Here is a 13612-nt window from a genome sequence, read left to right as displayed (position 1 = left end):
GGCATTGGAGGCGCGACGCGTGGCATCCCTGGCCCTGGCTAGCTACCTCAAAGTGCCTAGCAACCCCGCGCTTGGCCCGACGCGATAGAGCAGCAGCTCAGTTCACCTGATGCCTACGAACACGACCACGCTGTCGCTGAGAGACACGGCTCTAGCCTAGCCTATGAAGTATGATCTAGGCGCTAGGCTAGCTCTGGGCAGTTTTATCCTGTCAATACAGACTCAGTGTCAGTGAGCTTTTTCGAAGGGCATGACTCCGATCCGGCAGTTAGCCTAGCCTAGCTCTGCTGTAGCCTTGGCTGCAGTCAGGTATGCCGATGCGTTGAGCATTCACACGGGTGCAGGTCAGCTCTTGTTCAAGTCCAGGCAGAGTGAAGAGGAGGACGGGCGGTCGGTAGCGTTCGGCTGTGCTGCAGTTTACTAGTATTCGAAGTCGGCGTTGCGGCTCCAGACGCGCTGAGACAACAATGAGAAATAGGACACCGACAGAAACAACTACAGGCAAAGCCATCGCCTCATAAGCCATTCGTTGTGTTGTTTCATCTCCGCTGCTGTTATTGCGGCCCATTGTAAAGATTTCTCCAATTTCAACTGTAGCTCGGCTCCTTATTACTCGGCGATGCCGGGATTCGATTCTGCAGTCGTCGCCAAGCCTTGTTAGAAGAACAATTATTCAGTATTCTCCGGCCGTCAGTCACGGATTTGTAACAGTGCTTGTCGTGTTGATATCCGCGAAACAACCACTGCAAGTCGGTTGAAGCGTTGAGGGAGTTCGGTGGCGTTGGAGCCGGTGTAACAGTGTAGCCGTGTTGTGTGTGTGTGTGAACGCCGCGTCAGCACAAGGAGAGAGAGTTCTGTCTGTTGCGGACCGCTGCACCGTTTGTAACTGTGTCCCGTGTGCTGTCCGCGGTGTTGTCACCTAGTCCCTGGCCTTGGAAGCGGCGGTCTGGCAATCTATCCAATCTCTCCTATCCTGCATCGTAGCGAGGTGTTAGCCAGAGACCGAACTGAGCCATGGCCACAGCACGGCAGCAGAACGGCGATGGTGACTCCAGAAACACTGGTGTGAACTTGCCTCCGATCCGAACCCAGGGCCAAACAACCGCTGCCAATCCCGCTGCTGCGGCCACCGCTTCCGGGGATGATTCTCGTACCAGGAGAATGGCTGCTGGGAGGTCAGCTGATCAGAGGACCTCCCTGCCGAGGTTACATTCAGCGAGGGTGCAGCAAATCTACGAAGGTATACAGATGGTACCGGAAGGGCTGGACTACAAGCCGGTGCAGCACGAGCCACACCGAAACGGGCACACCACGGGTGCCGGTGCTACGGGTGCCGGTGGTGGCATGTCGTCGGCGGACGGTCGTACCCGTGTCGGTGTGGCCGGCACTGGACTAGGGCAGGCAGCGCTATATCGCGCTGGCGTCGAGTCGGCCAATCACTCGCGTCGCGGCTCAGGCCACAGCACACGCGGCACTGGCATCTCGGCCACCCAGGCCATAACGCAGTTCCCGACCAAACTATCCAAACTGGAGATGACGGAAATCTTCGATTTCGATCCCGTCTATTACGTGGGCCAGGCTATGGCTGGAGGCAAAAAGAACGAACGCTCCGGGCCACACAGCAAGGGATATGACACGGAAGATGGGTCATACGTAGCTATTACACATGACCACATCGCCTTCCGCTTTGAGATCCTCAAAGTACTAGGCAAAGGAAGCTTTGGACAAGTACTGAAGGTCAGTTCATATTTATACACTATACATTGTACGCATGACTGTACACTGCACATTGTACGTGTGTACATGTAGGTCTCCCTGCACTCATTGCTCAACCTGTGACCAGTGCATGTATGAGTACTGCTTGTCTGTAGCCTGTAGTGGCCTTTTCGGCATAGCAGTCATACTGCTCCTTGTTCACGCTCTGTGTTGCTAGCTGACGATGTGTGCGAATTCGAGAATGAGCCCAGCCCCAGGCAGCACACTGCACGTAGTCTACCCAGCGCTGCACAAGACTATGGGGCAATCCTGTACGCGCTCATTGTCTTCTTTGTGTTTCCCCCGTGCATGTCTCAGCCGGGTGCTGTGCTTGGTAGAGGACAAGTACGGGCATCCCCCAGACCCCTGACTCCCTGTGTTGCTCTGCGTCTTGTTGTGTGTGTGCTTGCACAGGTATACGACCATAAGGAGCGTCAGCACGTGGCCCTGAAGATGGTGAGGAACGAGAAGCGATTTCACCGCCAGGCGCAGGAAGAAGTGCGTATCCTGCAGCTGCTGGGCAAGCAGGACGCCAACGGCCAGCACAACATCGTGCACACGTACGAGAACTTCACGTTCCGCAACCATGTCTGCATCACGTTTGAGCTGCTCAACATGAACCTTTACGAGCTGATCAAGAAGAACAAATACCAGGGTTTCAATCTGCAGCTTGTCCGCAAGTTTGCGCACTCACTGCTTCAGTGCCTGGAGCTGTGTTATCGCAATCGCATCATCCACTGCGATCTCAAGCCGGAGAACATCTTGCTGAGACAAGCGGGCCGTAGTGGCATCAAGGTAACTATGAACTTTCAATAGCATGCCATAGTGCCCCCCCCCCCCCAACAACCACCACACGCACACATACACCAGGATCACCACCCCCACCACTACCGTACCTGCATCATGACTAGGCTATGTGTATGTGTAGTGTACCTGGCAGGTGTAACGCGGTGCACTCCTGCAAATACATGCACTGGAGACCATTTGCACTTGTCAACGAAACGAGGACGAGACGAATCCCAACCAGAGCCACCGATATATGAACAGGCATCCATGCATTGAACAGACAGCCATTGGTAGGAATGAGATTTTCTGCAGAGGTCTTTAAAAACACAAGAAAAGAAGAGGAGAGTGGACAGTCGAAAATACTCCACTTCTTTTAAATAATTGTATTGTTCAAACCCATCACAGCTTCACAACACTCCAAACAGTCTCAGGGCTATACCCTGTATGGACCAGTAAAGTGGATGGCTACAGTGGAGTGTTCGCTTATTGAGAAATGCATTCCGTCACAGACTGATAAAACACTTTGGAATAAGTGCACATACAGAAAAAACCCTGCAGCTAACGACCACCCCTTGGGGCCAGAGAAAGCGGTCTTTAGTGGCAGGTGGTCCTTAGTTAGAGGTTTGCACCACACAACCGTATATGAATGTGAGACCGTACGCGCCTGGCAAAGTAGTCTGTAGTACCAGGCTAGTCGCTAGTCACGGTGGTCTTTAGTTGCAGGTTTTACTGTAGTACCAGGCTAGTCGCTAGTCACGGTGGTCTTTAGTTACAGGTTTTACTGTAGTACCAGGCTAGTCGCTAGTCACGGTGGTCTTTAGTTGCAGGTTTTACTGTAGTACCAGGCTAGTCGCTAGTCACGGTGGTCTTTAGTTACAGGTTTTACTGTAGTACCAGGCTAGTCGCTAGTCACGGTGGTTTTTAGTTACAGGTTTTACTGTAGTACCAGGCTAGTCGCTAGTCACGGTGGTCTTTAGTTGCAGGTTTACTGTAGCTGGTCTTGCATTCTCTGGAAAGCGTTGCTTCACCTGCATGCAGGAGATCGCCCTACTGATAACTAAACAATATGATAATGTATGAGTACTTGCATATGCCGGGAAAGTCCCTTGCCTGGCGATGATGCACGATCAGCCAAGCAGCGCTAACGTTACTCGCTCTGCTTCTAAACTGTCCACAGGTAATTGACTTTGGCTCTAGCTGCTTGGAAAGCCAGCGCATCTATTCCTACATCCAGTCGCGCTTCTACCGCGCGCCAGAGGTGATACTTGGTGGGAAGTACGGCATGCCGATTGACATGTGGTCGTTTGGCTGCATCCTGGCCGAGTTGCTGACTGGAATGCCCCTGTTGCCTGGCGAGGACGAGGCCGATCAGTTTGCGCTGACGTGCGAGCTGTTCGGCATGCCCCCGCCACGGGTCCTGGACCAGGCGAAGCGCGCACGGACCTTCGTGTCGTCGCGTGGCTACCCACGCTACGCCGAGGTGTCGGAGTCAGCAGACGGTACAATCACCATCAACGGCGGCCGCTCCAAGAAGGGCAAGTCGCGCGGACCGCCCGGCAGCAAGGAGATCTCGCGTGCACTCAAGTGCGACGACCCTCTCTTCCTGGACTTCATCAAGCAGTGCATGCGCTGGGACCCCAGCCTGCGCCTCACACCGCTAGCGGCCATGAAGCACCCGTGGCTGCGGCGGCGTTTACCGAAGGTTCCCGACGGTGCGGAGACGGCGCCGAGCGGCGCCAACGCTGTCGCTCTTGAACGTGCCGCGGCAAGGTCCGCTGCTCAGCGTCACCATCAAGTTCAGCAGCAGCAGCGGATTTCGCATGCCCCGCCAGACACACTGCACGAAGACACAACTACAGGCGGACAATTGGCGCACAAGTCCAGACAGCAGCCGGGTGCAGCTACAACACACACTACCAGCCGCAGCAAGCTACCAACGTTAACAAAGCCGCGACGCAAGGCTGACCCAAGTGACAGAGACCCAAGCAGGACAACCTTCCCGAAGCTCTAGTGGAGTTATCCGAGCGAACAACCGTATCGAAATATCATTTGGAATGGAAAGCTCACCGGGATGCAGGGGTAGTATCAGCGGTACTGGCAGCAGAAGTAGCTGCAGCAGCTTGTGCAGGTAGTGCTGGGTGGATCCAGCAAGCCATTGTTTGGAATTTTATGGTTGTTATAGGCTGGTTCGTGCCTGGACAGTTCTCTTGTCCTCCTTTTCATGCATGACGCTTGGGCGCTCGCACTAACATTTACTAAATGGATCGTTGACTAAAGTAAACAAGCATACCATTTACAGAGTGACCCTTGGGTTTTCTCCCTCCCCCCCCCCCCCCTCACTCTATTTCTCTCTCTCTCTCTCTCTCTCTCTCTCTCTCTCTCTCTCTCTCTCTCTCTCTCTCTCTCTCTCTCTCTCTCTCTCTCTCTCTCTCTCTCTCTCTCTCTCTCTCTCTCTCTCTCTCTCTCTCTCTCTCTCTCTCTCTCTCTCTCTCTCTCTCTCTCTCTCTCTCTCTCTCTCTCTCTCTCATCTCACTATATTAGTCTGGACATCTGCACAACGCGGTGCCATTTTTTTCTAGCAGATGTTATTGCCATTGTAAGTCGTCGACAAAGCACAGAGCATTGCTGTTATTCAATATTCAAAATCGATGAGCAACTCTGCCTGCTACCTCTAAACAGATAGTGCTTCCAACTTGTTGCCTCTGAAACATTGCTTGAGACTAAGTATGTTTACGTTCTTGTGTACTCTCCACGCTCTGCCCACAATGTGTGGCTAATGCGATTCCAGCTAGAGCGAAATCGATTCTATTTGTCCAGCAGTCTTGAGACTTTGCCATGAGTGGCTATTTTGAACCTAATTTTAAAATGTTTTTGAAGAACCTGCTGACATTACGTATGCCATTGCTTTATGTATCTTTCAAAGTCTTCATTTATAAGCGTCTTTTGCCCCTATTTTCGTAAAATAAACAACACCCAAACTGTCGATCTGGATGTGCGTGTGAAGGACTGACAGTGCTAAGACTAAGTGCTTTGCACATTCTGCTTCCATTCGAATGTGCCTCCTGCATCGTACACTCTCTGAAAACAATCTGTGCAGCAGGAGAACTTGACCCTCTCCGTTCTCAAGGTATATTGATTACCGCCGATTGAAGATATTTCACACCTTCACATAATTTGAGTAAAATTAATAAGAAAGTAAACAATAATGGGACCTGCATGTGGTTGCAACTCTCTTCTACCGGCCAGATGGGCAGTGTGCTATACACTGTCCCCGGGGAAAATTGCGGAAAAAAATTGCAAAAAACGCGGGGGAAAACGCGGCATAATATGGCATAATTTGCGGTGAATTTGCGGTAAATATGCGGTGAATAATATTGATGTGCGGCATTTTTCAGTGAGTATGTAGTGAAATCAATCAGTTACAAGTCTCTGGTACCATGGTGTAAGCACTCGTCATATTTGAGTAAAAAGCCGCCACGATGAGACGTTGCTGACCGAACAGTGCACTGTGTGTACGTGTAGTGCAACAAAAAAGTTCAAAAACGCGGGAAAATCGTGGAAAACGCGGTCTTTTAAAAAAATCGCAAAAACGCGGCCGCGGAATCGCAATTTTCCCCGGGGACAGTACACACCATCACTACAACTGCCGGCTACATCCGCCGCGCTTTGCGGAATATCGAACACAATGCCGTTCAGGTTTTTCTGTGGCTTGTAACCAACTTTCGTGTAGAACTGAAGACACAGGCTTCTGGACCCAGATTTAGAGCTCACTTCGGGGCTCGAACGAATAAAGCTAAAACAGGTCTGCCGGTACGAGAGACTGCGGGTTTGAAGACAGGAGTGCAAGGCTTGATGCATGCAAGATCTTTTAAAAAGAAGGCAGTGTATCTACCACGCACTGACCCATTATGGCATCCTCTTGGTATGGCCGTCTGGTCACATGACAGAATCTTCATCGGCTTGAAGTGGAGCACAGTTTTTTAAAAGTGATTGAGATCAGTATGGTGATGCTTCAAGTCATTGGAAAAAGCAACGAGGCTGACAGCTTGGACTGTGCTCATGCTAAAATAATGGTGTACCACGTGCAAATAGGATGATGGTGGACTCTACAGAAGAAAATAGCGCTAAAACTGGTGAAACAAGCAGAAACTAATTATTCTATTTTAAAAGAAAATGCAGGTAGAATAATGTATGGGCTGTACTTGAAAGTAATCAAAGTAGTTTTTTGAAGTTTGTTGTAGAAATCTGTCCGAACATACATGACTAGCTGGCTGCTGGTGTGAGGAAAACGGCAAGCCAAAAGCAGGGGTGTAGTGGTTTCTCTTTTCAAATCAAGAAGGCTCATCAAACGAATGCACTGCGATGCACTGCGGGCCTGGAAACTCAAACGCACAAAATTGAAACGCAACCGCACGAAAGAGTGACTTATGACTCGCTCGGCACTGAGCAGCTGATTCTCACGTGTACCAGATAGCTACACTACATCTACAGGCAAGGCTTCAAACACAACATGAAAGTGGAAAGGGTAAAGAGTAGAATACAGTGATACGAAACATGCGCCTTGCTCTGCGTCTAACCGGTAAACAAGCCGATACTAATGCCTTCAGCATGCTATGAAGTGTTTTATCTAGTCCCTACATATACCTTGCATACGGTGGTTAGTCACAGCCCACTCTGACGATAAGAAGTGAGAGAAACATGCAGAACAAAGGCTCAAGCAAAACACTCAAGTGCGGTGCTGGCAGCGTATTCCCCCTTGCAGGACAAAACCCACTTGACAACACGCAGCAGGCGGACAGTGATCATGATGCGAAGCGGCAACAACTTATCCCCTTGTGGCAGATGCCACGGCACATCTCCGCCGTCTTCATCAGCTGGTCTTCTCCGTGCGGTATGCGCTCACAATAGTAGAACCTAGAGGAAGAGTGGTGACAGAAAGAATACACAAACACTCTAGGTTAAGAATGCAAAAGACTGAGCTAAGTTACGGGCACTTCGGTCTACCGGGCACCCTTTGCATGAGTTTCAGTGGAAATATTACTACTCTGTTGGCACTTTTGTGGAAATATTACTACTCTGTTGGCACTTTTGTGGAAATAGTGACGTCATACGCCATATCTATGGCCTTTCCCCATCAACATGCATGTGCTTCGGAGATACGGACATTTCAAAGTTACGGGGAGTGCCCGGCCACGGACCGCCCGGATAAACAAGGTATGGGTGTACATGTATTGGTTGTGACTACATCACTTGTTTGGCTTGTCTCTAAGTGCAGTGCGGCCATCTCAAAAAAGCGATCTCACCTTTCCGGATTCAGAGAGTGGCACAGTGCAACCAGCCTCTTCACTGCCACATCGGTGATCCTCGACAGGCCGGATAAGTCGAGGTGGATCAACTCTGGATACGGTCCAGCACTGATCAAATGCCTGCATGAACATGTGAATCATACACGCCCACACGCACAATAACATCAATAAACTGTGTTGGCAGGAGCATGACTTCAAAGAAATTGCGTTTGACTGCGTTTAATACCGTACACATACTGACATAGAAGCATACAATGGTTTCTACAGCACAGCCAGCACTCTCCTCATGACGCAACCAAACACACCAGGACATACAACAGCATTACCAAAGGGGGAAAACAAGGAGCATGGAATAATCCTAAAATGTGCGCAAGCTACTGGTAATGGCTCCTGGCCGAAAATTTGATTGAGATACTAGAAATTTTCAGCAAAGAGACCACTTGCTTTGGTGATGGTGTAGGGCTTTCCGTGCAATTTGCGCAAACCACCCGGTATCATGGTCTTATCTGCTAACACGTACCCAAGGCCATTGTCGGTCAGCATGTGACAGCCGGATACATCCAGGTAGCGCAGTCGCGGTCCGCTCCGCAGATCTCTCCTGGATCCAGAGAGAGGACTACCGCTCTCCGGCGACAGAGTTCTGCTTGCCGAGCCACACGACTGCAGGAGACACTCGCACGAACGGCTGGCCGGGTCGGACGGCATGCGACGCAGTGCTCCATAGCCCGGGTTCAACGACATGATCAGTTTCTGCACGGCCACATCAGAGATGTTGGGACACGCCGAGGCGCTGAGTCGGGTGAGCCGTCGATGGAGGCGACTGCAAAAATAAAAGAAGCAAACAGAGCACTGCTTTCCTTGTAATCCACCAATGGAACTTCTCACGATACCAGTATTACACGTGCACCTCCTTTTCTTTGGTCTAGTAACAATTTAGACCCTGGATGATGCAACTCAATCTTACCCGGTTTGAACTGTTTGCACAGGGGCTGTATAGAGCGAGTACACGTGCATGTAACTGTAGTTGCAAGCCCAGTGTGTACAGTGTTTCACGGCTAGCATCAGGGAAAAGCAGAGGAAAGTCAAATTACCCTCACCTATCCAAACCAAACGTAGACACTTTGGTGTAAGCGATGCTCAGATGCTCAATGTTGGGACACAAGTAGAGAATCCGCCGAAGCTACACACAGTGAACAGATGAACAGAAGCACACACAAAGGTGAGTACCCGATCAAGACTGACAGAACAGAATAATACTTGCATATTTCGACATGTACAATAGTTTTAACCAGAGACAAAATGACCACATGAAATACAAGTATGTAAGATTAAGACCAAAATGAAGTCATACTATTCTGACACGCTCAATCTCAGATACACTTACCGAATCGTTTGATAGTGAGGTGCTGCCATGCAAGGAGAGAAGTCTAACGTGACGTCCCACCATGGGCAGCAGACGCTGGCAGATCTTCTCCAGGAACAGCCTCTCTTCGTCGGCCGTTTGCTTCACGCTCATGCTGCCACTGTCCCACACCGCTCTAGTGCCCCGCTGTTTGTAGGGCACATCCTCTTCGAACCCATAGTCCCTCAGGCTCTCCTTCTGGTCAGCCATATCACCATCCAGCGGCGTGTTTGTCCCATCGCTGTCATCCTCGTCGTCTTCCTCGTCAGATTGGTCCGCGTGATCGCCACAGGACCGTGGTGTGCTGAAGTACCAGTTACCCAGAAACCACCGGCGCAGGTACAGCGAGCGCCACAGAGACCCATCGAACGCCAGTGTGTGCCAGTAGCGGCACACCGATGACGCCCGCAGCAGTGTTGGCGCGTCGTCGATCAGCTTGAAGATGTAGAGCAGGATCTCGCAGGGCAAGCTGTCCAGGGTCACGGACGACTTGTACACGGCAGCGGCGTCGGCCGCAGCTGCTGGCTGCCGGGGAGGCTGCTGCGGGTCTTGCGGATGAGCTTCGGTCGGCGCCGGCAAGCCTCGACTCCACCATGCTTGCACGGACAGAGGCCCACTTACAACACTCTGCAGCGTGCATCAGTTACACATAACACATTACCAGGTTAGCGTCATGTTGAAGTATATCAATAGGTCGCACTGCCCTGGGCAGCCTACACATAACTGATCTCTCAGAATGTTGCCGTGACTCCCCTCTCCAGCACACAGTGACACACAGACACACAGACACATATACATATTACATGTGTGTCCATGCTGTCTGTACTTGATTAAATGGTTCAGGTCCTATGTTTAGATTGTAGAATCAACTAGATGTGCTAGCATATGTAGAAAAGAGTACGCTAAGGGAAGAAAAAGAGAGGAATGGGTTTACGCTACGCACATTGGAACAACTTTTGGCATGAAAACTCACCGAAGTTGCCCGGACATTGCTGGCATGAAGCTGGATGACTTTATCACGCAAATGGATCAGCTCCAGGGCCGTGAAATGTCGCATGAGAAGAGGCTGGAAAACCTGATTTAAGATGACAGCAAAACATACATACATACACACATCTACAAATATCTGTACAGTCGCCCCTCTCTAATCCGGCACTTGTTTATCCAGCACACTTTCTGGCAAAACAGATTTTTTCAGTTCATTTTCTACGCTTTAATCCGGCACTGGAATGCCACCTCCAGCAGCGATTTTCTGCAACAAATCACTCAAACTGTACATAATTTGATTTTCTAATCCAGCAGTTGTACATCGCATACCATCAGGGAGCATTGTAACATACACAACACATGTAACATACACTTGGGAATATCCTATGCTAGTGCATAGGATATTCCCAAGTGTATGTTTAAGACATGCATTCCACAAAGTACTTGGATTGACACAGAAAATCCCTACATTTCGACATACAACACCAACATGATTGTATGTTTAACAGGTGGGCCGGGTTGGAGGGCAGGATTTGATAATCCAGCACCCTTGTTTATCCAGCAGAAAATGCCGTTGCAAAAGGTGCCGGATTAGAGAGGGACGACTGTATTCCAAGCACTTCTATATCCCCCACCAATGCGCCCCAATCAGATGCCATGTACAACATGCGTGATTCCGAGTTATGGACATTTCGAATTTATGGGCAGTGCCTGGTCCCGAACCACCCGGATACGAGAGATATGCGTGTAATTTGACAGTCACTTCAGGTGTGAGTAGCTTTGGAAGTACTCATTCCGTGGACACTACTGCGCAGTCTTGTGCGGGCACATGCAAGCCATGCAACCCTGCAAACACTACTGCTTTCTTTGTGTAGTCCTGTGTAGGTAGACACATGCAAGCCATGCACTCTGCAGACAACCTTGCAGACAACCCTGCATGCCTGGATTAGAAAAAAGACACATAAATTTACCTGCTCCTCTTCTGCCATGTGCGGCACAAAGTCCACAGTGAACTCATCCAGGACCTCGCAGAGTCGCTGGCCCTGGCGTAGGCGCACCACACGATTGCACGTAGCCCGGCCAGTCACATCCTGCACATTGGAGATGACGTGGATGACGGATGTCAACCGGTCGTCTCCGTGCAGGTCTTTCTCCAGGGAGATGGGCGCGTCTTGCTCGTGCTGCTCGGGTGTATGAGTAGCCAGCGCTAGTGACGACGCCTCCGGTGCGGTCGCTGCTCCCACCAGGCTCCGCTGCTGCGCACCCTGTGTCATGCGAGACTTCAGCTCGTCCACTATGTACGTGTCCTCGATCTCTTCGTGCTTCTTGAACTCGCTGAAGATGTACTGGAGCTCGAATAGCAACGTGGCCACGCTGTCGCGATGCCGGAAGTCCGTGTTGGAAAGCTACAATGCAACAGCGCAACACATACACACACACGCACGCACAGAGAGCGGTGGTGGAAAGTTCATTTATCTTCTAAACACATGAACAGTGGTTCAGTTGCACAATTGCATGATATGTCGTGAAAGTAATGGCGCCTAACACGGCTGGATGGTCTCGATAGGACCACTTCCGGGTCAGCCATTCTCCAGTAGCCTCGTACGGTATATGGTGGGCGAATAATGACCGTCTTCTCACATTCTGCTGCACACTCTCAGTGTGACTTTTCCAGCAACTAACTGAGCCCCCATCCCCGGGTCCAGTCCACTCTCTACTGGTGGATGTGTCACCCTACCGTAAAGGAAACCACTCCACACATGTACCGAGAGACACTTGTACAGACACAATGTCAGGTACTACAGATTCATACAGCACTCCGTAAGGCTACCAGACTGCATTGGACATTTCCCCCTGATGACTGCACACAGTGCATGAAACTCAGAGTAGCAAAACACTACGAGTGATGCATCGTTTATTGACATGATTACACATAATTATAATTCTATACATGCAAGTTAATCCAGAAGTCAGCATTGCCGTGGTCCCGGTAGGCTGTCTGCGAACTAGCACTTTCAAGCCCTATTGTGCAGGATTAGAGGATTTGAGGACATTTTCATTTTTCACTGACCACCGTGCTTTTCTGAACCAGCCGTAACTGGAAAATGATGTAACCAGCTCGACCACGCTATTCTCCGCCTTTCCATGTACATAAATTGCCCAAAGGATTGCACAGAAGAATAACATGAGAATAATATTATGCTATCGCCAGGTAATAACGCTTTTCCCACAGGAGACCAGCTTCAGAAAGTCTTGGTCAGCTTTCGTCCAAAAAGGAATAGATAGAAAAAGGGTACCAAACAACCACATTCTCCGTTAGGTATGACCTATCACTAAGTACACGTATGTCTACGATCATATCGCACTGAATGACGAATAGATTTTTTAGAATTATTGGGAATGCCACGGAGGGTGTCATTCGTGCCAGCAGCTAGCTTACTCTGACTTTCATACGGTCCAGCAGCGTTCTCATGCGAGCATGTGGCCCATTGAACACATCCACCTCCTCCCCGCTCGCCTTCATCGTCGTAGATTATTTGCTCACGAGACTCGACAGCAGCACTAGGCGCTATGAGTATGACCGCCACCCAAATGTACTCGACCAACTGCAATTACTTTTCTCTTCGCATACGCAAGTCCGCAGGATTGTTCTTTATTTTAACCCCTTCCGCTCATTGCTGCTAAAAGTAGAAGTTAGCAGCTAAAACAATGATCAGGACACAAAAGAGAAGCTGTGATTAGGGGGTTGATACACATGCATCAAGCTTCAAGGAAATAATTATTTTCCTTCCTGAATCCTGTTTTATGTAAAGTTTCAAAAAAGTGTGCACACGATAATCGCCTCACTATCGATCACATGTCCAACAAGCACTAGTCTATGAGTATGACTCACAGACTCAGTACAGTTGAGTCATAACTTGACTCATAATCATTGACCAACCATGGCATGAGTCGAGTCTTCATGCATGATGCGCTCAGCCACACTGGCACAAGTCAGTGTACTGCTGACTAGTAGTAGTAGTAATAGTTGTACTGTAGATCTACTAGTAGTAGTAGTACTAGTACTTATGGTTGTTATTATTATGGTGGTAAAGACACACCTGGCAGTATGGCGGTAAACACACGCCTGCCAACACACGCTCTCTAGTTTAGGCTGCAAAGTTCTGGCACAGAGCTCTCCTTCTCACCACCACCACCGGTGCACCATCAGTTCGCGCCTGGCGCCTGGTCGATGCATGGCTGGCGGTATGGCACATAGATGATGACACAGCAACGAGTAAGTATTTACAGTCACCGGAATCAGTCACCGGTGCCACCGGAATCACGGAGTACAGTATTAAAGTCAGTAGTCTAACCGTTGCATCATCATGATCAT

At 49.9% G+C, this 13612-nt stretch overlaps 2 protein-coding genes across 2 annotated transcripts; one reads left to right on the top strand and one right to left on the bottom strand.

Annotated features, from left to right (window-relative positions):
- Nucleotides 1-230: 230 nt before the first annotated feature.
- On the top strand, nucleotides 231-5526 carry LOC135809575 (dual specificity tyrosine-phosphorylation-regulated kinase 2-like). The gene is made up of 3 exons (XM_065322952.1): nucleotides 231-1737; nucleotides 2170-2550; nucleotides 3719-5526. Exons 1-3 carry the CDS (start codon nucleotides 1015-1017, stop codon nucleotides 4550-4552), a joined length of 1938 nt encoding a protein of 645 aa, XP_065179024.1. The 5' UTR covers nucleotides 231-1014; the 3' UTR covers nucleotides 4553-5526.
- Nucleotides 5527-6501: 975 nt separating this feature from the next.
- On the bottom strand, nucleotides 6502-13023 carry LOC135809574 (F-box/LRR-repeat protein 5-like). Its single transcript, XM_065322951.1, has 8 exons — nucleotides 12677-13023; nucleotides 11208-11642; nucleotides 10223-10324; nucleotides 9232-9876; nucleotides 8945-9027; nucleotides 8368-8667; nucleotides 7845-7967; nucleotides 6502-7455 (listed from the first exon to the last, which is right to left on the bottom strand). The coding sequence occupies exons 1-8, from the start codon at nucleotides 12758-12760 to the stop codon at nucleotides 7344-7346; spliced, it is 1884 nt and encodes a 627-aa protein (XP_065179023.1). The 5' UTR covers nucleotides 12761-13023; the 3' UTR covers nucleotides 6502-7343.
- Nucleotides 13024-13612: the final 589 nt, after the last annotated feature.

Source organism: Sycon ciliatum, chromosome 2, assembly GCF_964019385.1.
Source record: "Sycon ciliatum chromosome 2, ocSycCili1.1, whole genome shotgun sequence".
NCBI classification, from domain to species: domain Eukaryota; kingdom Metazoa; phylum Porifera; class Calcarea; order Leucosolenida; family Sycettidae; genus Sycon; species Sycon ciliatum.
This window is presented reverse-complemented; position numbering and strand designations above follow the sequence as displayed.